At 39.0% G+C, this 25,175-nt stretch overlaps 1 protein-coding gene across 1 annotated transcript in view; it reads right to left on the bottom strand.

Annotated features, from left to right (window-relative positions):
- The window catches only part of LOC124709047 (conserved oligomeric Golgi complex subunit 1), a 169,493-nt gene that overhangs the window by 97,025 nt on the left and 47,293 nt on the right, over positions 1-25,175 (bottom strand). Inside the window, exons 9-10 of the mRNA XM_047240693.1 lie at positions 11,082-11,301; positions 6,279-6,411 (exon numbers count right to left, since the gene is read on the bottom strand). Of these exons, the coding sequence (XP_047096649.1) occupies positions 6,279-6,411; positions 11,082-11,301 (353 nt within the window). The remainder of the gene's footprint in view (positions 1-6,278; positions 6,412-11,081; positions 11,302-25,175) is intronic.

The following is a 25,175-nucleotide window of genomic DNA, read 5'->3' as shown; positions in this document are numbered from 1 at the left end:
GTTCCATGCAAATCCGCAGTGGCGCTGGCGTTTGTTTGTAGGAAAATGGCGACGACACCACAGGAACGATCATTTTGTGTGCTGCAATTTGCAAAGTTAGAGTCCATTGTTGGTGTGCAACGTGCATTCCGCCGTCAATTCAACAAACAGCCGCCTCGTCATAAGCAAATTTATGAGTGGCATCACAGATTCGTAGAAGATGGTTGCATCTGCAAGCGAAAAAGCACGGGTCGTCCACGCACATCGGATGAAAATGTCGAGCGTGTCCGTGCAGCTTACGAAAGGAGCCCTAGAAAATCCACGGCACGGGCAAGTCACGAACTAAACATGTCTAAAACAACGGTATGGCGCGTTCTGAGTAACCGTCTGCACATGAAGCCGTACAAACTGCAGTTATTGCAAGCATTGCGTCCTGACGACCACAACAAAAGGTTCGAATTTTCAACTGCAATTCTACAGGACATGGAAGAGGACAATTTTGCCGAACGATTAATTTTTTCAGATGAATCAACGTTTCACATTTCTGGTAAAGTTAATCGGCATAACGTACGAATTTGGGCGAGTGAAACTCCGAGGGACGTTATTCAACATGAAAGAGACTCACCAAAGGTTAACGTCTTTTGTGCAATTTCGGTAAACAAAGTTTATGGACCTTTCTTTTTCATGGAGAAAACTATCACAGGAACCATTTACCTGGACATGTTAGAAAACTGGCTATTTCCTCAACTTCAGGAAGATTCAAATCACTTCATCTTCATGCAAGATGGCGCCCCACCACACTTCTCTGAACCTGTACGACGGTACCTAAATAACACCATTCCAGGACGGTGGATTGGAAGAGCAGGAGCACAAGATCAATGTCATCGTCTGTGGCCTCCCAGGTCACCAGACCTTACTCCCTGCGATTTTTATTTGTGGGGGTACATAAAGGACTGTGTTTATGTCCCACCTATGCCCGCTACTCTTCAAGAGGTACGACATCGAATTGTTGCGGCCGTGAATTCGGTAACTAAAGACCAGTTGCGTCGTGTGTGGCAAGAAATGAGATACCGGTTTGATATTTGTCGTGTAACAAATGGTGCTCATATTGAGGTACAGTTTTGATATTTGTTGTGTAACATTTGGTACTCATATTGAGTGAAGGACCGTTGGAATTGTGTTTCTATCATTTGTAGTTTTTGAGAAATAAATGTTTGAAATCTGCTCTTTCTTTTTGAAACGCCCTGTATATACTTTTTAATGGTATTCATAGTTGGTAAACAGAATGAAATTTGGATGACGTAAAATTCAAAACCATGACATGAGAAGTAGAACTGATTTCCATGCAGACCTTGTGTTCCTGCCTGTGGTTCATAATTGAATTTTATGCGCCAGTGCAAAAATACGTAACACACTGACAATGGCCCTCAGACAGGAAATTCAAAATCTCCGATATTCAGACAAAACATACAAGAATAGCTTATTAGCTTTTCTTTCTAGGATTTATCAGTTTTTGGACTCAGGGATGTAAATTCTAGTTAATATCAAATCCAAAAAGGTTTCAACTTCCCCAACACGTAAACTGCTAATATCTTTTCTAAAATCAGTTGATAGATAAACTTATAAGCCAAAATGTTACGACCATCTGCTTAATGGCATAGAATACAGCAGTGATTCTGCAGGGCATAGACTTGACAGGATCTTGATAAGTTTCTGGAGGTATGTGGCACCAGATGTCTACGTACGGGTCACGCAATGCACATAAATTATGGACCGGTGAGCTGTGCACATGGAGCTGGCACCTGATAGCTTCCCGATGTCTGTTCCATCAGGTCCAGATCAGGCAAATTTGGTGACAAAGACATTAACATGAGTTCACTACCATATTCCTTAAATCACTGCAGTATGATTCAGGACTCACGACATGAACATTATCGTGTTGGAAAATACCATCAGTATCGAGATATACATAAAGCATAAAGGGATGCAGGTAGTCCACAATTATGTTCATATAGTCCTCAGCGATACAGATGGCTGTACCGTAGGTGCAACCACAACGGAGGGGTATCTGTTGAGAGGCCAGACAAACATGTGGTTCCTGAAGAGGGGCAGCAGCCGTTTCAGTAGTTGCAGGGGCAACAGTCTGGATGATTGACTGATCTGGCCTTGTAACATTAACCAAAACGGCCTTGCTGTGCTGGTACTGCGAACGGCCGAAAGCAAGGGGAAACTACAGCCGTAATTTTTCCCGAGGAAATGCAGCTTTACTGTATGATTAAATGATGATGGCGTCCTCTTGCGTAAAAAATTCCGGAGGTAAACTAGTCCCCCATTCGGATCTCCGGGCAGGGACTACTCAAGAGGACGTCGTTATCAGGAGAAAGAAAACTGGCGTTCTACGGATCGGAGCGTGGAATGTCAGATCCCTTAATCGGGCAGGTAGGTTAGAAAATTTAAAAAGGGAAATGGATAGATTAAAGTTAGATATAGTGGGAATTAGTGAAGTTCGGTGGCAGGAGGAACAAGACTTTTGGTCAGGTGAATACAGGTTATAAATACAAAATCAAATAGGGGTAATGCAGGAGTAGGTTTAATAATGAATAGGAAAATAGGAATGTGGGTAAGCTACTACAAACAGCATAGTGAACGCATTATTGTGGCCAAGATAGATACGAAGCCCATGCCAACTACAGTAGTACAAGTTTATATGCCAACTAGCTCTGCAGATGATGAAGAAATAGATGAAATGTATGACGAGATAAAAGAAATTACTCAGGTAGTGAAGGGAGACGAAAATTTAATAGTCATGGGTGACTGGAATTCGTCAGTAGGAAAAGGGAAAGAAGGAAACATAGTAGGAGAATATGGATTGGGGGGAAGAAATGAAAGAGGGAGCCGCCTTGTAGAATTTTGCACAGAGCATGACTTAATCATAGCTAACACTTGATTCAAGAATCATAAAAGAAGGTTGTATACCTGGAAGAATCCTGGAGATACTAAAAGGTATCAGATAGATTATATAATGGTAAGACAGAGATTTAGGAACCAGGTTTTAAATTGTAAGACATTTCCAGGGGCAGATGTGGATTCTGACCACAATCTATTGGTTATGAACTGCAGATTGAAACTGAAGAAACTGCAAAAAGGTGGGAATTTAAGGAGTTGGGACCTAGATAAACTGAAAGAACCAGAGGTTGTAGAGTGTTTCAGGGAGAGCATAAGGGAACAATTGACAGGAATGGGGGAAAGAAATACAGTAGAAGAAGAATGGGTAGCTCTGAGGGATGAAGTAGTGAAGGCAGCAGAGGATCAAGTAGCTAAAAAGACGAGGGCTAATATAAATCCTTGGGTAACAGAAGAAATATTGAATTTAATTGATGGAGGGAGAAAATATAAAAATGCAGTAAATGAAGCAGGCAAAAAGGAATACAAACGTCTCAAAAATGAGATCGACAGGAAGTGCAAAATGGCTAAGCAGGGATGGCTAGAGGACAAATGTAAGGATGTAGAGGCTTGTCTCACTAGGGGTAAGATAGATACTGCCTACAGGAAAATTAGAGAGACCTTTGGAGAAAAGAGAACCACTTGTATGAATATCAAGAACTCAGATGGAAACCCAGTTCTAAGCAAAGAAGGGAAAGCAGAAAGGTGGAAGGAGTATATAGAGGGTTTATGCAAGGGCAATGTGCTTGAGGACAATATTATGGAAATGGAAGAGGATGTAGATGAAGACGAAATGGGAGATAAGATACTGCGTGAAGAGTTTGACAGAGCACTGAAAGACCTGAGTCGAAACAAGGCCCCGGGAGTAGACAACATTCCATTAGAACTACTGAAGGCCTTGGGAGAGCCAGTCCTGACAAAACTCTACCATCTGGTGAGCAAGATGTATGAGACAGGCGAAATACCCTCAGACTTCAAGAAGAATATAATAATTCCAATCCCAAAGAAAGCAGGTGTTGACAGATGTGAAAATTACCGAACTATCAGTTTAATAAGTCACAGCTGCAAAATACTAATGCGAATTCTTTACAGACGAATGGAAAAACTGGTAGAAGCGGACCTCGGGGAAGATCAGTTTGGATTCCGCAGAAATGTTGGAACACGTGAGCCAATACTAACCTTACGACTTATCTTAGAAGGAAGGTTAAGGAAAGGCAAACCTACGTTTCTAGCGTTTGTAGACTTAGAGAAAGCTTTTGACAATGTTAACTGGAATACTCTCTTTCAAATTCTGAAGGTGGCAGGGGTAAAATACAGGGAGCGAAAGGCTATTTACAATTTGTACAGAAACCAGATGGCAGTTATAAGAGTCGAGGGGCGTGAAAGGGAAGCAGTGGTTGGGAAAGGAGTGAGACAGGGTTGTAGCCTCTCCTCGATGTTATTCAATCTGTATATTGAGCAAGCAGTAAAGGAAGCAAAAGAAAAATTCGGAGTAGGTATTAAAATTCATGGAGAAGCAGTAAAAACTTTGAGGTTCGCCGATGACATTGTAATTCTGTCAGAGACAGGAAAGGACTTGGAAGAACAGTTGAACGGAATGGACAGTGTCTTGAAAGGAGGATATAACATGAACATCAACAAAAGCAAAACGAGGATAATGGAATGTAGTCAAATTAAATCGGGTGATGCTGAGGGAATTAGATTAGGAAATGAGACACTTAAAGTAGTAAAGAAGTTTTGCTATTTAGGGAGTAAAATAACTGATGATGGTCGAAGTAGAGAGGATATAAAATGTAGACTGGCAATCGCAAGGAAAACGTTTCTGAAGAAGAGAAATTTGTTAACGTCGAGTATAGGCTTAAGTGTCAGGAAGTCGTTTCTGAAAGTATTTGTATGGAGTGTAGCCATGTATGGAAGTGAAACATGGAGGATAACTAGTTTGGACAAGAAGAGAATAGAGCTTTTGAAATGTGGTGCTACAGAAGAATGCTGAAGATTAGATGGGTAGATCACATAGCTAATGAGGTGGTGTTGAATAGGATTGGGGAGAAGAGAAGTTTGTGGCACAACTTGACTAGAAGAAGGGATCGGTTGGTAGGACATGTTTTGAGGCATCAAGGGATCACAAATTTAGCATTGGAGGGCAGCGTGGAGGGTAAAAATCGTAGAGGGAGACCAAGAGATGAATACACTAAGCAGATTCAGAAGGATGTAGGTTGCAGTAGGTACTGGGAGATGAAGAAGCTTGCACAGGATAGAGTAGCATGGAGAGCTGCATCAAACCAGTCTCAGGACTGAAGACCACAACAACAACAACAACAACAACAACAGTCCACAGCTGTCATGTTGCCTTTGATTACTACCACTTCCATAGATGCCCATTTGAATGTACCTCATAGTGTAATACCGCCACCACAGGCCAGCGTCCATGGCACAGTGCATGTTTCTAGCACTCACTCACCTGGATGATGGTGTATCAAGATATGACCATCAACCTGGTGTAACAAGAAATGTAGGCGACATATTTCCCTGGATCTACTGCCAACGTTTATTATCACAGGCCCAATACATTAGTAACTGACAATGTTGCTGGGTCAACATAGGCCAATGCAGGGGTTGTCAGCTGTGGTGTCCCATGTTCAACAATGTGTGCTGAATAGTGTGCTCTGAAGCACTTGTGCTTGCATTAGAAAATGTAAACTGTCATCTGATCTGCCCTGTTTTACACAGTGGGTAAGCCTCCGGCCACCATCATAGGTCGCTGTGTTGCTTACTTGCAGTTTCATTGTTCTTCAACCACTTTCTATAGATGCTCACGATAGTGGCACACAGATAATCTATCAGCATCACTGTTTCTAAGATGCTTAATCCCAGGCACCCGGCATAACAAAGTTGCTTATGTTAGAGGATTTCCCCATTTGCAGCTCATATTGTGGCTAGAATTATTCCTCACCCATCTCTGCTTCACTTATATTGTTGCCTTGTCACATCATGTGGTCACAACACCATTAACTTGCATTCAATCTCACAGTGGGTAGTAGTCATTATGTATCAGAACATGAGTGTTTATTTTTTATATAGCTACTTCTTCATTAATATACTTAATATCATAATTTCTCACACATAAAGAAACTTCATTAAGAAGAAGCTCCGACAATTGACAATGTGAGTAGGTTAATAGTAGTTGTAACTGATAGTTAGAATATTTTACACAAGAAAACTACAAAAACTGCATCTGTCTGTTAATGTATAGCTTCTCTCTTTCACATCTCTGAAGTTTCTCGCCTGTAAACATGAGAAACTTGGATATTTGAATAAATGAATTTATACATTTGCAAAATGTCTGACTAGCTCACCCGATAGCTTTGAGGCATCAAACACTGCTGTAAGTGTGGGCAGAGATCACACATAGCTTGTAGGAATCGTGCCAGGAGCAATGGATTCCCATCACTATCATTGGACTGTTTCTCCAGAACGTAATTCACCAGCCTATGAAGAAAGTGAACAGTTTTAATGATTGTTACTCTTTCAAATTGTCTCATACTGTTATTTTCACAAGAACAATGGAATACTAACAAGGAGACATCTCCAGTAGTGGGATCAACTTTTTGAAACAATGTGTAAGGTAATGTTGTTTAAGGGCCAAGGAATCAGACCCAGCAGCCATTCACACTGATGGGTCCTCATTTGTGAGCAATCAATGAAAAACAATTCTGGAATTTTGCTTGATGCTCTATAGCTTTAAAACTGTAACAATTTACAGAAAAGTTGCATAGTGCAATGATTAAGTTACTGACCTCACAAGCAAAAGGATATGGGTTTGAATCTTGTCGGGCGCATTGAAATTTAAAAAAACATGTATCAAAATGACTCTGATCATTTTTTTAATTCAATTAATTGGTTTACATGTCATTTCCTTTGCCACGTCATATTAGTCATCATGTGAAATACACCATTTTTCTTCCTATCAGGTTTTTTCCACTTGGAATCCTCATTCATGTATGAACTATGATTTAATTTCTTTCATTTAGTTGCATTTTTGTTCATATTACTGCATTTATCATTTCTATTTCTCATTTTACTTGAATCTTGTATTACTTATAATCCCTGTTCTTTTGTTTAAATCATCATCCACATTATTTTGTCCATAGTGCAATAAGATTTATGTTCTAAAAGTTTGTATGACAATTGTCATCCAAAGAGATGTACATCTTGTAACAAAAAATTACGTTCTTCACACCACTGCACAGTCAATATAAATAGATTTTGTCTTTTGTTTTTTAACTGACAGATAGGCATTTTCCAATGTCTAAACACTATGATAGTTAAATAAAAATAATTAAATTCACATTCACAAAGATTCCAAGTGGTAAAAGAATGACAGGAAGATAAAATAAGAGCAACTGAAGAATTTAAAACATTAATTAAAATGACATGACAAAGGAACACAAATAAAAAAACTGCATGTAAACCAATTAACTGGATGAAAATAGTGATCAAAGTTATTGAAATAACAATTTAAAAATTTAAAAAATTCAATGTACCTGATGAGATTTGAACCAACAGCCTTTTTGCATGTGAGACCATACATTAACCATTACCTGAAGCAATCATTGTGTAAATTGCTGCTATTGTTAAAGCTATAGAGCATCACACAAAATCCTGAAATTTTTTTCAGCATTTACTTGCACAGGCAAGGGTCCAAAGGGGTGGATGGCTGCAGGGTGTGATTCCTTGGACCATAACCTACATCACCATACAGATTGTTTCAAATAGTTGATCTCACTGCTGGGGACCTCTCCCTGTAAGTCAGCTACAGAAGCTTTCATCAGTAAGTATGACCATGGGTGAATTCATCTAAGACAACAAATGTGACACTCAATATGTATTACAAATTTTCGTATTATCCAGTCTAAATGCAGTGAGGGGATGGAAATTTGTGAATTTATAGCCTAATGAGACTTGGTAAGGTTAAAACAGTCCATGTGACTAGGTAAATTTCTCATCGCATTAATTCATTACATTCTTGTCAAGTCTAGATCCACACTATGCAGACATCATGACACAATATATTAGCAGCCCATCACCTTCACGTGAGAATGCTGTTTGCCAAATCTCACCAAAAATTGGTTCTTTCTGTGAACAGTGGCTGTTTTATACAGCACAGAGAACAAAAGCGCCTACGAAAGAAATTGTCATTGCTACCCCATAACACAAAGTGAATGTACAGCACCTCAGTTTGAATGTTACAACAATTTGTAATTGAAACTTCTGAGTGTTCTTATTGGCAAAACACTTTCACGCCTATGTGCACAGTCCTGATTAAAGGTGACTTCCTTTTCTTTTGCAATCCAGGCAGTTTTTTATATTCAATTAGCTCAGAAGAATAATCACTATGTGTTGTTTTATTCTCTGCAAAGTAGCCAATAAGAAGGTAAACTTTATTTCCCAGAAACTTTTGGAAGACGACTGACTTTGGATTTTTCGGCCCAGGGCCATTAATTTCCACCCACTTCTTTGACTGTTGTTTCTTTTCTGAAATGTTGAAGGGGATCTACAACTGGTTCTCAGTAACAATTTGACACACAAAATCAGTTACAATTCTTCATAAAATGGTGCCAATTTATCAACAAATTTTTGTTTTCAAACTTTATTTTGTTCGATATTCATAACAAATAGTTTTTATTTTTATTTATTTTTTTTTTTACATATGACTATTGTGAAGCTATTGCATATTTCATTAATCACCAATCATTCAATACCGTATTGTGAACTATCCAGTTATTTTTCCATCTGTGATTATTCACTGATGTGCAAAACTTAGGGACAAAAGTGACTCTTGCATGACGTCTTACTGCCAAGTTATATAGATTGAAGAAACTTGGGCTATACATAGAAAGAACTGCTACATTATAATACAGGAGGCAACTGAAAGAAATATGCAGAGAGATAAAAAGAAACCACACTTTTATTCAAAAATAATAATTACACTAAAACCACAGTGATCTGTAATGATCCCCTGGGCATTACAAATGGCAGGACATGGATCTTACTAGGGTACCTAATCACCATGGATCACAATGCAGGCTCTGCAATGTGCTCTCATGCTGGCCACTGTGCCAAAGATGGGCAGCATCACTGAAGTAGAAATGTAGGGTGGCTCATGTGACTGGAGCAGATATTTATGTGGAAGGAGAAGAAAAACAGTTATTCATGGGCTCAGACAGCACGGTCCTCACTCTCAACTGTGGTGCTCACCACACTACAAAGTCAGTAAAAGCAGCAGTGGCAGTAGTAGTAGTAGTAGTTGTTGTTGTTGTTGTTGTTGTTGTAGCGCATTCCATTCCTCCACCAGAGCAGTTGGATGATGTTATGTGGATGCGCTGCAATATGTCACCACAATACACCCCATAAATGCTTGATGGGATCCAAAGTGGGGTAAGGGTAGCCCTGTCCACTTGCTGAATGTCTTCTCATCGCACGAGCTCCTCCACCTGTGTGCTGTTCAATGTGGTCATACATTGTTGTATATAAAAATGAAATCAGGACCGAATGCATACCCAAAAAAGATGCACATGAGCAAGGAATACAGTATCACAATAACGCAGACCTGTGAGTGTAGCTTGTTCAAAGATTTGGAGGTCAGTACACTTGTGCAACATTACACCTCTCCACACCATAACACCTGGAGCACACAAACGATCATGTTCAATAATGTTCCCAGTTGCATTGTGGGTTCCCACCTCTCGGCATATGAGGGTATGTCCAAAATTGCTGCTTAAACTGAATCTGCTCTCATTTGAGAAGAGCATGCGACCCCACTCCTTCTTGGTCCAGTCTATACACTCTTGGCACCATTGCAAACAGTGTCACTGTTGTGTGGATCTCAACGGAAAACAAAGACTGGTTATCAGGCAAAGAGACCACCCTCATACAGTTGACATGCGACAATGGGGCTGAGAATGCATGCTTTGCAGGCCTGTTAAAAGTGGTTGCCATTGCACCTGATGTTTGTTGTGAATACTTTCTTGCCTGTTGCACAATGTATCAGTCGCCTGTTGTGTTGTTGATCATGGTCGATCACATCCTCTACCTTGGCCAGCAGTGCCTGTGGTTTGGAATGCTCCCCATATACCTGAAACAATGCTGTGAGCAATACCAAACTTCCAGGCTACAATTGTCACACTACCTCCTCCTTCCAGTTTACTGACGATTCTTCCCAGAGTAATTGTCCAAATGTTGCCTCCGAGCCATGTTGTAATGAGGTACATCACCACAGTGTAATGTAACTGCTTGCTGTCTGTTCTCATTCCTTCACTACCTCATATTGTGAAGCCACCCTCATTTGGCTGTATAGTCATGTTGATCTCACACTACATGATGCCCAGTTTTCTGTGCATGACTGGGAGACCTCTGGCAACATGCTCCTGCTCTTTCACTCATTTCCACCAAGTTTGTTAATATGTTATGTTATTTTATATACCACATCCTTAAGTTTTGAAGAGCATGCAGTTTAAGTGTGACCTTAATGTAGGTCTTATTTGACATATGTACATTTATATTCAAGCATTCATTCTTAATTGTAGTAAATGGAACAACACACATCTAATAAAGCTTCATCCACTTTGGATGAATTTAACTTGTTTATAAGAATCCAGAACAAAAAATATAGTATCAGCATGGTATTCTACTGTATCCATTCGAACAAACTGCATTGAACTACTTGAAAAAACAGTATAAATGAAACTACTACACAGAGCAAGATGACATTTGACAAACACTATTCTGCACTCTGTACCAACATAACAAAACACAATATTTCAACAATTCAAAACCATAACAACAACTTTCTACTTCATCCTCATAAATGAAAACACATCACCTGTACAAGCACGCAGAGAAATGATTTAATCTGAGATAAGTAAGGCTGCTCACATTTGACAACAATCTTAGTAACTTTTCAATGCACAGCAGTCGCCACTGTGAGTTGAAAACATTTGTTTTCTTCCAGAAGAACACTGTAACTAATGTGTGTGTACATGGTTTTTCTTGATCCATTAATGTGTTCTTTTGTCAAGAAGACAGAGTAAACAAAGATTCTTTATGTCAAAAGGAACTTAAATTCTTGCAAAAAGTTTAGAGTGATAACAGGAACTTACTGCTTCATGTTGTCCAGACTACATTTCTGAAGATGCTCTTGCAGTTTTTTTCTATCAGAATGCTCTTCAGAAGATTCAGCAAAACTCTTTGAAATGCTCGTATTGTCACGATCCTCTATGTAATGGTTTAGATCCTTCAATAGTCCCTCCAGTTGAGAATCAAACTCTGAGCACAGTTTCTCAATACGAGGAGAGTAACCTTTTGCCTTCATTAACAATCCTATAAAAAGTTGGAAAAAAGTTAAAACATTTAAATACCTTAGTAAGGTGTAATGGATATGATAATACAAGTTTTGTTTTAATTTGTAAACAGCAATATATTTCTACTAAGGATAAGTCAAGCATTACATAAAAAATGCCACCTGAACAATATAAGACAAATAAAGAAAAATCTGTCGGCTGAAGGTATTCAAGCCACGCACTAACAGGTCTTTCAGCTGAAATTTCTAAAATGTCCCTTACTTTCAATAACATATAATTTTTTATGGAACACCTTTGGCATCACAGCAACTGATCATGAAACACCAATACTGACACAGTTAAATGGTTTCTTTATTTTCTGGTTGGTAGTTTCAGCTATACCATCTTCAGACCAGATCATTTCGTTTACACAGCTGAAGAGTGCCAAGCACACAGTATTCTATTTTAATGCTGCCTGCACCACCACCTCAATAATATTCTGGTCTGAAGATGGTGTAGCTAAAAGTAGTAATCAGAAAATAAAATGTTTCCTGGGATACATCACGATTAGTTTTTGATTTTCAGCTTAAAGATAGTTTCAAACAATGTGCTCACTAACTGAATTAATGGATGATTGGTTCTGTTGCTCATCAGGCATCTGCCTGGCCTCTGAAGTTGTAGGATAAGCCTGCGACAGGACTCAAATTTGCAGTGCTAGGTGTATAAATTGGGTAGGTCTTGGACCTGGGTTAATCCATACCAAGTGGTCCAGCACTGTTTGCTTGACCATCTTAGAAAAATTTTATATTTGCTGGGTGAATCCCCCAATGTTTTGAACCCACAAAAATATTTTTTTAAAAATTATTGTTTATTATTTTGAAATGGTGGCCATATTTGTTCCAGGCCACATGCGTTTTTTCGTGTTTGCAAGCATGTACATTTTTTACAAGTAATCAGTAGTGGATTGTCCTAAGCCTTTCAGATAAAATACATTTAGTTCACCACACACTGGGCTACAAATTATCATCATTATCACTTAGCTGAATATAGTCTTTAATATATTTTTAATAGTTCAAAGTTATCAGCCACAAATTTAAAAAAAACTCAATTTTTGAAATGTAGTTTTCCAAAGAAAGATTAATTTCTCAGCTTTAATATTTTTTCTGATATTACACTGTATAGTATGGTTACTTTTTATAGAGTATCAATGGTGAGCAGCTTACACAAAAAAATACACTATTTTTAAAAAATGATTTTTTTTTTAATTTTTCCATTTTGTGGCCAGCAATATCTTTGTTGGGGACCAGATAAAAATCTGAAAATTTCACAGTTAATAGACCTTTACGAAATCAAACTTCATTATAAATTACAACTTTGAGATTCAATTGGAAGTTATCAAAAAAAGATTACAAGCACGAATCAAAAATATGTTTTTTAACATCTGTGATATTTGGTAGGCTAATCAAATAACTTATACCAATTGCATAATGTAACACACCACATTACACTAGCTAATGATTATTTGTCAAAATAATGCTGTGGTAATTTCTTCAGCAAGCTAACAATTGCATCTGCAAGCCTATACAAGTTTGAGTGTTGCTTCCCCCTTACGCCAACAATTGTCTACTCACTCTTATTTAGCTAGAAGTTCTTGAAGTGTGCAATTGAAAAATGGTGTTTCAGTGTTCTCTTGGTGTTATTATTAATGAACTATGTCATAAAAGTGTGTATGGGGTGTATCCTAAAGACATTACTTTAATTTAAGATTACAGTGAAGAAGAAAAGTGTTGTTTTACTTACAAGTCAGCCCAGAGGTCAAATCAACATGCATGTACCATGAAATGAAATACTTAAAAAAATTTCATCACCTTTTTGGTCAGTCTTGCATGGACCCTTTTGAGAAACACAAGAAACTTATAACAAAAGGTCTGCGAGAAATAACATTTGATCATTATTCTAAAAATAAAAGCCCTTTTGTCAATCTCATACCAGGAAAATCATTGTGTCCAACATGTTGTTCTAAGATATTTGTAATTCACAAGAGAAAGGATTGTGAAACCTCAGATACAGAATTTTGTTACTTATCAGCAACCATTAAAAAAGTAGATACAGCTTGTGAAATCCTGGGTATAACACCTACTAGTAAAATTAGAAAACTGAGTCAAGACAAAGGACCAAGTGCCTTGAATACAAAAACTGAGAAAGTGGCAGCTACAGTCAAAAAGAATTTGGAAGTTTCATTTCAAAATACAATATGTACTAAAACAAATGGAAGTTCTAAAACTTCACCACCAACTGACTATGATGATGCGATGAAAAACTAAAAACTAAATGCAATACTTCAAACAAAGAGGACAAAATTAAGATTGTCAGTTTACTGCCGAATTCTGGGAGTCGAGCAAAAGTTAGTGATGAATTTCATGTGTCAGCACGTCTTGTTAAGCTAACAAGGCAATTAGTAAAAGAACAGGGAATTTTACCAGCATTACAAAAGAAAAGTGCATTTAATTTGGTAGATGGAAACACAATCAATAAAGTTATTAAGTATTATGACGATGACAAGAACAGCCGTTTGATGTCTGGCAAAAAAGACTGTGTTTCTGTGAAAGAAAACGGTTCTAAGAGTCAAAGACAAAAAAGGTTAATATTGTGAAATTTAAAGGAACTATGCACTGAATTTAAAGAAGCAAATCCTGACATTAAAATTGGAAGATCAAAGTTTTGCGAGGTGAGACCAAGATGGTGTATTGTTGCAAGGGCATCTGGCAGCCATAATGTTTGTGTTTGTTTGTTTGTTTCATCAGAACGTAAAGTTGGTGACAGATGGGGCCTATCTTAGAGCTGACTATAAAGACCTTTTGGAAGTTATGGTATGCAATATTGACAGTTACAATTATATGATCAAGGGAAAATGTGAAGATTGTCTAGGCAAACAAGCCTTACTTGACATGTTTGAAGAATCCAAAGAAGACGATTTGATGCCTGACAATATAAAATACAAACAATGGGTGACACGGGACAGAACTGAAATGGTGACAGTCATAAAATCATGAGAAGAGTTTTTTTGAAGTGTCGGTGGCTAACCTCGAAAATCTGAAAATGCTTCATTTTATTGCAAAAGCTCAAAGTAAATTTTTGAAAGGCAAAAAGCAAACCTTGGCAGCTGATGAATGCTTATTCTTGCTGACTTTTTGGAAAATTATTCCTTTGTTGTTCAAGATGAAGTAGAAGGGCACCACTGGGTAAACAAATAGGCCCAGTTCATACATTTGTATTCTATTATAAAGATTAAGATAAACTAATGAGCCACAGCTTTTGTGTCATAAGTGACTACCTTGAACACAACACTACAGCAGTGCACATTTTTCAATTAAATTAACAAACTACATTAAACAGCACCACCCTTCCATAAAAAAACTGATTTACTTTTCGGATGGGGCAGCAAGTCAATTTAAAAACAAAAAAAAAAAAAAAAAAAAAAAAAAAAATTATTAACATCTCCTTTTGTAAAGAAGAGTTTGGGTTTTTAATGTAGAATGGCACTTTTTCACTTCATGCCCTGGGAATAATGCTTGTGATGGTGTCGGGGGTACAACAAAGCGAGCTGTCACAAAAGCAAGTCTGCAGCGGGCCAATGACAATCATATCACAACACCTCAAGAAATGTTTGAATTATGTAAAAAACATATCAAAGGAATTACCTATGTTTTTGTACAATGTGAGGAAATACAAGAAGTCTATGAGAGTGTCTTGAAGGGAAGGTACAACACTTGTCAGAAGATTAAAGGCACTCGATTTTTTCATTGTTTTGTACCCCATTAACACAACTTACTGAACTGTAAGATCACCTCAACTTCGCCTGATAGTGAACTTCATCTGTGTGGAAAACTTGTTCAACTGGTTCTTCAAAACAAAGACATAGTGGCTTGTGTTTATGATGAACAGTGGTGGATTGGCGAAGTTGATAATATTAACTGCCAAAACCAGGATGTACATGTATTTTATCTCCCTCCAGGACCAAGGACATCTTGTAAAAAATTGAGAAGGAACAAGTTTTGATGCCACTTAAAAATGTACTAAGGAAGCTGTCTCTCATGGAATTTACAACTGTGACTGGGCGAACTTATAATCTAACACCCAAACTGAGTGAACAAACTTCTCAAATGTTCAATGAGCGGTGTACTAAAAACAAATAACAAGACAACAATATAATGTAATTAGTAGGCTTATTTTCAATAAAAACAGTAAGTAATCAGAGATATGATTAAATTATATACTGTAACTGATATATTTTATTCCATAAGCCTATCACAGATGTTAGAAAATGTATTTTTGACTCGTGCTTGTAATTTTTTTTTGATAACTTCCAATTGAATCTCAAAGTTGAAATTTATACTGTAGTTTGATATCAAAAAGGTCTATCACCTGTGAAATTTTCAGATTATCTGGTCCCCCAACAAAGATATTGCAGGCCACAAAATGGAATTTTTTTTTAAAAATCCATTTTTAAAAATAGTGTATTTTTTAAGTGTAAAATAAAAAGTAACTACACTATACAGTGTAATAGCAGAAAAAATATTAAAGCTGAGAAATTAACCTTTCTTTGGAAAACTACAGTTCAAAAATTGTTTTTTTTTTTTTTTTAAATTCGTGGCTGATAACTTTGAACTACTGAAAATACATTAAAGAATACGTTCAGCTGATAATGATGTTAATTTGTAGCCCAGAGTGCGTTGAACTAAATGCATTTTATCTGAAAGGCTTAGGACAATTCACTACTGAATAATTGTAAAAAATGTAGATGCAAATATGATAAAACGCATATTGTCTGGAACAAATATTGCCACCATTTCAAAATAATAAACAATAATTTTTTTAAAAAAAAACAAAATTTTTGTGACTACTAAACACTGGGGAATTCACCCAGCAAATATAAAATTTTTCTGGGATGGTCAAGCAACCAATTATTTTTTACTTGGACCACTTGGTACGGATTGACCCAGATATATGATCCCTGGGGCAAGGGATTGAGATTGGGAGTGACATAGGGATGGACTTGCATGTTGCAGAGGTTGGGTGATGGAACATCACTTTAGGACGGGAGGGAAGGATCTTGGGTAAGATGTCCCTATTATAGATAATCAAAGTCCTGATAAAGGACATGGTTCAGTTGTTCCAGTACGGGATGGTACTGGTTCATAAAGGAGGCACTCCTTTGTAATTGGTTCTTGGGAATGGTGGGATGGTTGGGGATGGGTGAGGATATGACATGGGAAATGTGTTTGTGGACTAGTTTTAGGGGATAGTGCCCATGTGTGAAGGCCTTTGTGAGACCTTTAGCATAATGGGCAGAGGAGGTCCCATCACTACAAATGCGTTATCCCCAGATGGTTAGGTTCCATGGGAGAGATTTTTTGGTGCAGAGGAATTGGCAGCAATTAAAATGCAGGTACTGTTGGTGGTTGGTGGGTTTAATGTGGATAAACGTGTGGATCGTGCCATAAGAGAAGAAGAGGTCAACATCCAGTAAGGTGGCACATTGGGTTGAGGAGAACCAGGTGGATGGGAGAGAAGGTTTTAAAGGAATGAGGGCAGGGTGTTCTGGCACTGATTCCAGATCATAAGGATATCATCAGTGAAACTGAATTAGACAATGGACTTGGGGTTTGGAAGGCTAGGAAGGTTTCCTCTAGGCATTTCGTAAATATGCTGGCGTATGTGGATGCCATGTAGGTGGCCATAGATGTGCCATGGTTTTGTTTGTATAACTTCCCTTCATAGGAGAAGTATTTGTTGCTTAGGGCATGGTTAGTAAGATGTTTGAGGAATGAGGTAGGTTCTGGAGTCTGAAGGACGTTGGGAGACGTATTGTTCAACACCATCAAGACCATGGGCATGAGGGACATTAGCACACAGGGAAGTTTCGTCAAGAGTGACCAGTAAGGAGCAGGGGGTAAAGAGTTGGGGATCATGGAGGGTCGATGAAGGCTGTGGTTAGTGGTTTTGATGTGGGAGGCTAGAGTTTGGGTAATAGGTTGGAAGTGTTGGTCAATGAGGTCCGAAATTCTTTCATTGGGAGCACAATAACCAGCTACAATGGGGCATCCAGGATTGTTTGGTTTGTAGGTTTTGGGAAGCATGTGGGTGTGTGGCGTGTCATGGGGATGAGGACAAAAAATGGTTCAAATGGCTCTGAGCGCTATGGGACTAACTTCTGATGTCATCAGTCCCCTAGAACTTAGAACCACTTAAACCTAACCATCCTAAGAACATCACACACATCCATGCCCGAGGCAGGATTCGAACCTGCGACCGTAGCGGTCGCGCGGCTCCAGACTGTAGCGCCTAGAACCGCTCGGCCACTCCGGCTGGTGGATGAGGACAGAAGTGTATTCAAGGGAGAGGTTCTAGGAAGGGCCTGAGGCTTTAAGCAGGGATTTAGAGGTTGCGTTAGAGTCCTGGGACAGGATAATTCTGGCAGAGTTTATACATGAAGAAGTCAGACAATTCATGGAGGCCTTCCCCCAGGTAATCACTGTGATTAAAAATGACACTGGTGGAACCTTTGTTTGCAGGTAGAAGGATTAGTTCAGGATCTGGTTTGATACTATGTTTGGGTATTCTGAGGAATGTGAGAAGGATGGTGAGGCCAAGCTGGAGGTAAGGAATTCCTGGAAGTGACCAAGATGTGGTTAGGTGGGATGGTGGGGGCCATGGCTGGGGGGAGGGGCAGAAAGAGGATCATTATTGGATGAGGGTATGAACTGGGGGAGGCAGGGTTAAATGTTGGGACTAGGTGATCTTTGGTTGGAGGCACTGGTAGCAGACAAGTGTTTCCATTGCAGTGATCAGGAGAAGGAAAGCAGGTATTTGACAAGTCCAGTCAAGTTAAATTTAACCACCTCAACATTATGATGAACCCAAGGCATCAAACTTCTGCATTTGCATCAGCGCTTTTGAGTGGTTTGGCTTTTCCATGCTGTGGGAGAGGATGCTCCATGTGTGGATGAACTCTTCAGATTCGTGAAACTTGATTACAGCACACTGTTTCTCAGGCACAGTCATAGTTACATTACACACCATCATTTTACAAGCTACAATTTAGAGCCCTCTACAGGCAGATGGTTGCAACTTGCATCAGCAAAGCAAGAAAGTCAACCAAGTAACATGCATGACATGTAATACCTCAACCAATACAGAGAACAGAATAAAAAATTCGAAGAAATTACTTTTCAGCACATCCTCTTACATTACTCAACATGTTGAGGTGATGAAAGAACTAATTCTTGCTAAAAATTTTACTAATGACATGTAAAGTTCTGCTACGTACTATAAACTGAAAGATTTCTTCGAAGAAAGGAATATTTCTTCAACAAATATATATGCATGTACAACTTATGCAACTGCATCCACGGTTGGTCAATATCATGGACGTCCACTTAATATCTGTTATTCCTAAACCTAAAACCTTGAATGAGAAACTGAATGTCTCTCTGTGCTTAGTATATAGGAATGTGTGACTATTACACAGTGAGAAAATACACAGAGTGAAACACTGTCTGGGGGCAACATGTAGACTGCATGGTCTCTTTGTGACCGGGATGGGTAGCAGTAGCCACTGTTGGAGGCATCACCAATGGAGACGGAGACACCTCATCGTGTCTTCTACGAAGTAACGTGTACCCATTACCACAAAGGTTTGTATACGAGGTGAACTAATTCATGGAATACAGTAATGCTTTAAAAGTATACTGATTGCAGCTAAGTGCAGTTAAAACTTCCTGGGAGATTAAAATTGTGTGCCGGAGTGTGACTCGAGCTTTGGCCCTTTTCCTGTTGCAGGCAAGTACTCTATCGACAGAGCAACCCAATCATGACTTACAACCCATCCTCACAATTTTACTTCAGCCAGTACCTCATCACGTACCTTGCCTGCGAAAGCCAAAGGTCCTGAGTTTGAGACTCCGTCTGGCACACAGTTTAAATCTGCCAGGACATTTCATATCATGCACACTCCACTGCAGTATGAAAATTTCATTATTTACAATTGTATTTCATTTCTACTTCAATTCAAAAAACACTTTAAAGATACACAAATGTACAGATAAAAGTACATTTCCTGTGACTATTCACTGTGTTTCAATTAAGATGACTTGAGGTGATGGCGGACATGAGAAAGAGGGGAGGGAGGGGTGCAGGAAGAGGGAGGTAGCCCAGGAGGGGGGCTCAGCACCGGCCACCACTCCATGACATCAACGGAGTGCTGAGACAAGGAAAGGTTGAGAACCACTGCTCTAAGCAGTAACTCTCACACTACTTAGTATGTCGATACTATATCTGCCAGCTTTCAGATAGATAAAACAGTGAATCTAACTCGAAAGGTACAAACCTGTTTAAAATAAAATTATTTTGAGAAACCAAATAGGAGAACATTCACCGATAGTGGAGGTGATGAGTCGTCAACCAGCAGATAAAAAGGAATGAAAACTTGCTAGCTTTCAGACAAATCCTTTACTCAACTTGTGTGTGTGTGTGTGTGTGTGTGGGGGGGGGGGGGGGGTCCAGCTCACACGCTTATTGTAGCTCATTTAAGGATTCATTTGAAGCTAGTGAAGTTTTCATTCCTTTTATGTGCCTGTTGAGGTCTCAATGCTTCCACTATTTGGTGAGTGGTATTTACAGTCTGCTAGCACTTTCCTTATCATTTTGAGAAAGAGAATTTAACTGTTACGGTAGAAAAAACACATGTCTTTCACTATAAAGCAAGCGCACCACATAAACAAAATGATGTGAAGTGTGAATTCAATGGAACAACCTGTGTGGTATGTAAGGTATGACAAGCTGTCATGGAAAAGGTAAGCTGGTCATATATGTAATAAAATAACATTCAGCCTATGTCAAGAATTTCGCACTCATTACGTACAAATTAAGAGATGTAAATTTTGGCAGCTGTATCTTTTTCTGCCCTGTGAAACAGAATTGTGAGTGGCAATAAGCAAATTAATACAAAAAGGGTTCTTATATTACAAAAGTTGGCCACAAGTATTATAGGAAAATCTATATATATACATTCAGGGTGGTCCATTGATAGTGACCAGGCCAAAAATCTCACGAAATAAGCATCAAACGAAAAAACTACAAAGAACGAAACTCGTCTAGCTTGAAGGGGGAAACCAGATGGTGCTATGGTTGGCCCACTAGATGATGCTGCCATAGGTCAAACGGATATGAATTGTGTTTTTTAAAATAGGAACCCCCATTTTTTATTACATATTCATGTAGTACGTAACTAAATATGAATGTTTTAGTTGGACCACTTTTTTCACTTTAGATAGATGGTGCTGTAATAGTCACAAACGTACAAGTATGTGGTACCATGTAACATTCTGCCAGTGCGGACGGTATTTGCTTCATGATACATTACCCATGTTAAAATGGACCGTTTACCAATTGCAGAAAAGGTATATATCGTGTTGATGTATGGCTATTGTGATAAAAATGCCCAACGGGCATGTGCTATGTATGCTGCTCGGTATCCTGGATGACATCATCCAAGTGTCCGGACTATTCGCCGGACAGTTACGTTATTTAAGGAAACAGGAAGTGTTCAGCCACATGTGAAATGTGAACCACGACCTGCAACAAATGATGATGCCAAAGTAGGTGTTTTAGCTGCTGTCGCGGCTAATCTGCACATCAGTAGCAGACAAATTGCGCGAGAATCGGGAATCTCAAAAACATCGGTGTTGAGAATGCCACATCAACAATGATTGCACCTGTACCATATTTCTATGCACCAGGAATTGCATGGCGATGACTTTGAATGTCATGTACAGTTCTGCCACTGGGCACAAGAGAAATTACGGGACAATGAGAGATTTTTTGCATGCGTTCTATTTAGCAACGAAGCGTCATTCACCAACAGCGGTAACATAAACCGGCATAATATGTACTATTGGGCAACGGAAAATCCACGATGGCTGCGACAAGTGGAACATCAGCGACCTTGGCAGGTTAATGTATGGAGCGGCATTATGGGAGGAAGGATAATTGGCCCCCATTTTATCGAAGGCAATCTAAATGGTGCAATGTATGCTGATTTCCTACGTAATGTTCTACAGATGTTACTACAAGATGTTTCACTGCATGACAGAATGGATGTCAGGCACATAGATCGCGTGCGGTTGAAGCAGTATTGAATAGCATATTTCATGACAAGTGGATTGGTCGTCAAAGCACCATACCATGGCCCACACGTTCACCGGACCTGATGTCCCTGGATTTCTTTCAGTGGGGAAAGTTGAAGAATATTTGCTATCGTGATCCACCGACAACGCCTGATAACATGCGTCAGCGCATTGTCAATGCATGTGCGAACATTACGGAAGGCGAACTACTCGCTGTTGAGAGGAATGTCATTACACGTATTGCCAAATGCATTGAGGTTGATGGGCATCATTTTGAGCATTTATTGTGTTAAAGTGGTATTTACAGCTAATCACGCTGTAACATCATGCATTCTCAGAAATGATAAGTTCACAAAAGTACATGTATCACATTGGTACAACCAAAATAAAATGTTCAAACATACCTACAATCTGTATTTTAGTTTAAAAAACCTACCTGTTACCAACTGTTCGTCTAAAATTGTGAGCCATATGTTTGTGACTATTACACCGCCATCTATCACAAAGCGAAAAAAGTGGTACAACTAAAACATTCATATTTCTTTACGTACTACATGAATATGCAATAAAAAATGAGGGTTTCTATTTAAAAAAACGCAGTTGATATCCGTTTGTCCTATGGCAGCGCCATCTAGCGGGCCAACCATAGCACCATCTGGTTTCCCCCTTCAAGCTAGACAAGTTTCGTTCTTTGTAGTTTCTCCGTTTGACGCTTATTTTGTGAGATATTTGGCCTGGTCACGATCAATGGATCACCATGTATATTTCGAAAAGTTACATTGGTGAAGGAAGGTACAGAAATAATTAGTCAGATTACCCTTGTTCATAACCCCAATACCAGGTACATAATGTATTTGGACTTCTTAGCAGAACATCCATATTGACAGCTACAAACTAACTGAAAATATTGGTTGGGTGAAAAAATGAGTAGAACAGGCAACTTAACTACAGGATGATTCAAAAGTAACTGTACACACTTCATGGGTGTAATGCATGCATCAAAATAAGAATAAAATGTCAAATAAAGTTTTGTCTGAAATTGCTTTATTTCAGAGTTATGCGACATAGTAGGGATCACATGTGCAACAGAAACAACACAAAAATAATTCTTTCAGAAAGCAACAACAAAAAGGCACTCAAAATTCAACTCAACTGCATACTATACGTTTACCTTAAGACATGTTCAAAATGATGCCTTGTAGGCTAAGACAGTGACGGGCTCGACTTCGGAATGTTACAGGCTCTGTTTTGCACACCTGAAAAGCTATTTTAAATTTGCTACTGTAGTTGTGCTAGAAACATCATACACAAGCTCCTTGAGAAGGGTCCAAAGGTAGAGGTTCAGGGACTGATATACAGAGACCTGGCGAGCCAAGCAACTGGTCCTATACAACCCTGTCCGCTTCTCAGGATAGTCAACTTTGAGATACTCTATTGCCTCCCACTGTTGACAAAGTAACATCAGTCGGTATGCAGGCGAACACAACATGCCAAAAGCCTGTACAGCCCATGATGTAACATATGACACTATGCATCATAACTCAAAAATAAAGCAGTTTCAGACAAACACTTATTTAACATTTTACCTCATTTTGATCCATACATTACATGCAGGGAGTATGTACAGTTACTTTTGAATTTTCCTCCATCAATGTACCTAAATCTTGGAATTGGCACAACCAGCAATTTAAGAATTAATGCTGTCTTAGCTGTAAACATAGTGATGAATATAATACAAACAACTACTGTCCTTTAGTTTGATATATCATACTACAAACTGAAATATTGTGACATACTGCACAAATATTTCCAGTGTGCAATGAACACTACATACACTGATAAGTCAAAACATTATGACCACCTGCTTAATAGCTTGTTTGTCCTTCTTTGGAACAATATATATCACTGACTCTGCATATCAGGGATCCAACAGTTTCTTGGTAGGTTTGTGGAGGTATGTGGCATTATATGTCTACACACAGGTCGTGTAATTCCCGTACCCACATATGTGATGGTGATGGCACCCAATAGTGACCCAGATGGGTTTCACAGGATTTACATCAGGTGAATTTGGTCACTGAGTCATCAACATGAGTTCACTATAATGCTCCTAAAACCACTGTAGCATGGTTCTGGCTCAAACCACTGTAGCAAGGTTCTGGCTCTGAGACATGGGCAATCATAAAGATGACATCACCGTTGGGGATGGCATCAAGCATGAAGGGTGTCTTTGATTACTACCACATATCCCATGCCAGTGCACACAGGTCCCATGCAAGCCCAGGAGAATGTCTCCCACAGCATAACACTACTCCCACCAGCCTCTGTCTGCAGCACGCTGCACATTTCGAGCTACTGTTCACCTTGATAACAGCATTTGTGGAGATGACCGACAACCTAGCGTAGCAAACATGTGATTCACCCGAAGAGTCGACATGTTTCCAATGATCGATGGTTGAATCTTTATGGTCCCATGTCCACTGCAATCTTAATTGATGATGTCGTTGGTTCACCATACGACACGCAGGGGTGCTCAGCTACGGAGCTCCACATTCAAGAACGAACGATGAACGGTGCACTCCAGAACATTTCTGTGTATACCAGCATTGTGCTCTTCTGACAGAGATGCCACAGATAACCATCTACTCTACTTTATAGAGCAGACAACCCTCTAAATCTCACGTTCTGTGAAGAGTCGAGTACATAAAACCATTTAGCACCTAGTGGTAGTTTCACTGTCCTTCTACCTCTTTCCATAAATGCTCACGACAGTAGCACGTGAATATTGGACCAGCTTTGCCATTTTTGAGATACTCGTTGACATGCTCTGCATAATAATGATTTCCTCTTTCCCAAAGTAACTATATCTCAATGGATTCCCCATTTGCAGCCCATATCTTTGCTAGGGTGATCCCCCATCCGTGTCTGCTCTGCTTACATACTTCCGTTACTGCACCACATGCCCACAGCGCCACCAGGTGGCATCCAATGTCGCAGTGAACGGTGGTCATAATGTTTTGGCTGATCAGTGCATGTACTACAACTTTGACATTGCCCATGCATGTAAAATTACATTTAATATCTGTACATAAGAACTGTGAGACAGGGAAAAATTTTCTGCCTAGCAAAGAAATGGGAGTTGATACTAACACAATTTTGGTTTTGTTATGTTGATACATGTTGCCCAATAATTGCAGAATAGATTTTTAATGCAGGTTTATAAACAAGAGTACCACACTTTGTTTTATGTAGTTTGTAACTTATAACCAATAGTTATTCACCCAAAGTTAGTGAAAGTTTTAAGTAACATGCTATTCCATTTTTAACAGTTAACACATGGGTGGCTACATTCAAATGTGGCTTTACATATGAGGAGTAAAATTAATAAACTACTTATTTAACTTAATGAATCAGAGTTGTCTCACTAAGCTGACATTGTTTTATGAAACTCCTCAAAGACAGGAGTGGTGTACCCAGTGCTCCTGACATGAATGAAGAATGCAGTAAATTTTTAATAAAGTGTTTACCTTATTTTACAACTGTTTACCATCTCTCCTCACCCCCCCCCCCCCCCCCCACCCCCCAAAGAAAGTATTACTCAAGGAGTAAAGGTATCTTTTCGGCCAGAAAATAAATAATTGTATGTAATAATTTGTTAACGTAAAAATTATGACTTAGCAGTTTTCTAATGTATAAGGTGTATATACAAACAAAACTGTATTACTGC

This window comes from Schistocerca piceifrons, chromosome 7 (genome assembly GCF_021461385.2).
Source record: "Schistocerca piceifrons isolate TAMUIC-IGC-003096 chromosome 7, iqSchPice1.1, whole genome shotgun sequence".
Classification (NCBI taxonomy): domain Eukaryota; kingdom Metazoa; phylum Arthropoda; class Insecta; order Orthoptera; family Acrididae; genus Schistocerca; species Schistocerca piceifrons.
Note: the sequence above shows the minus strand (reverse complement) of the source record. Positions and strands in the feature narration are given on the sequence as shown.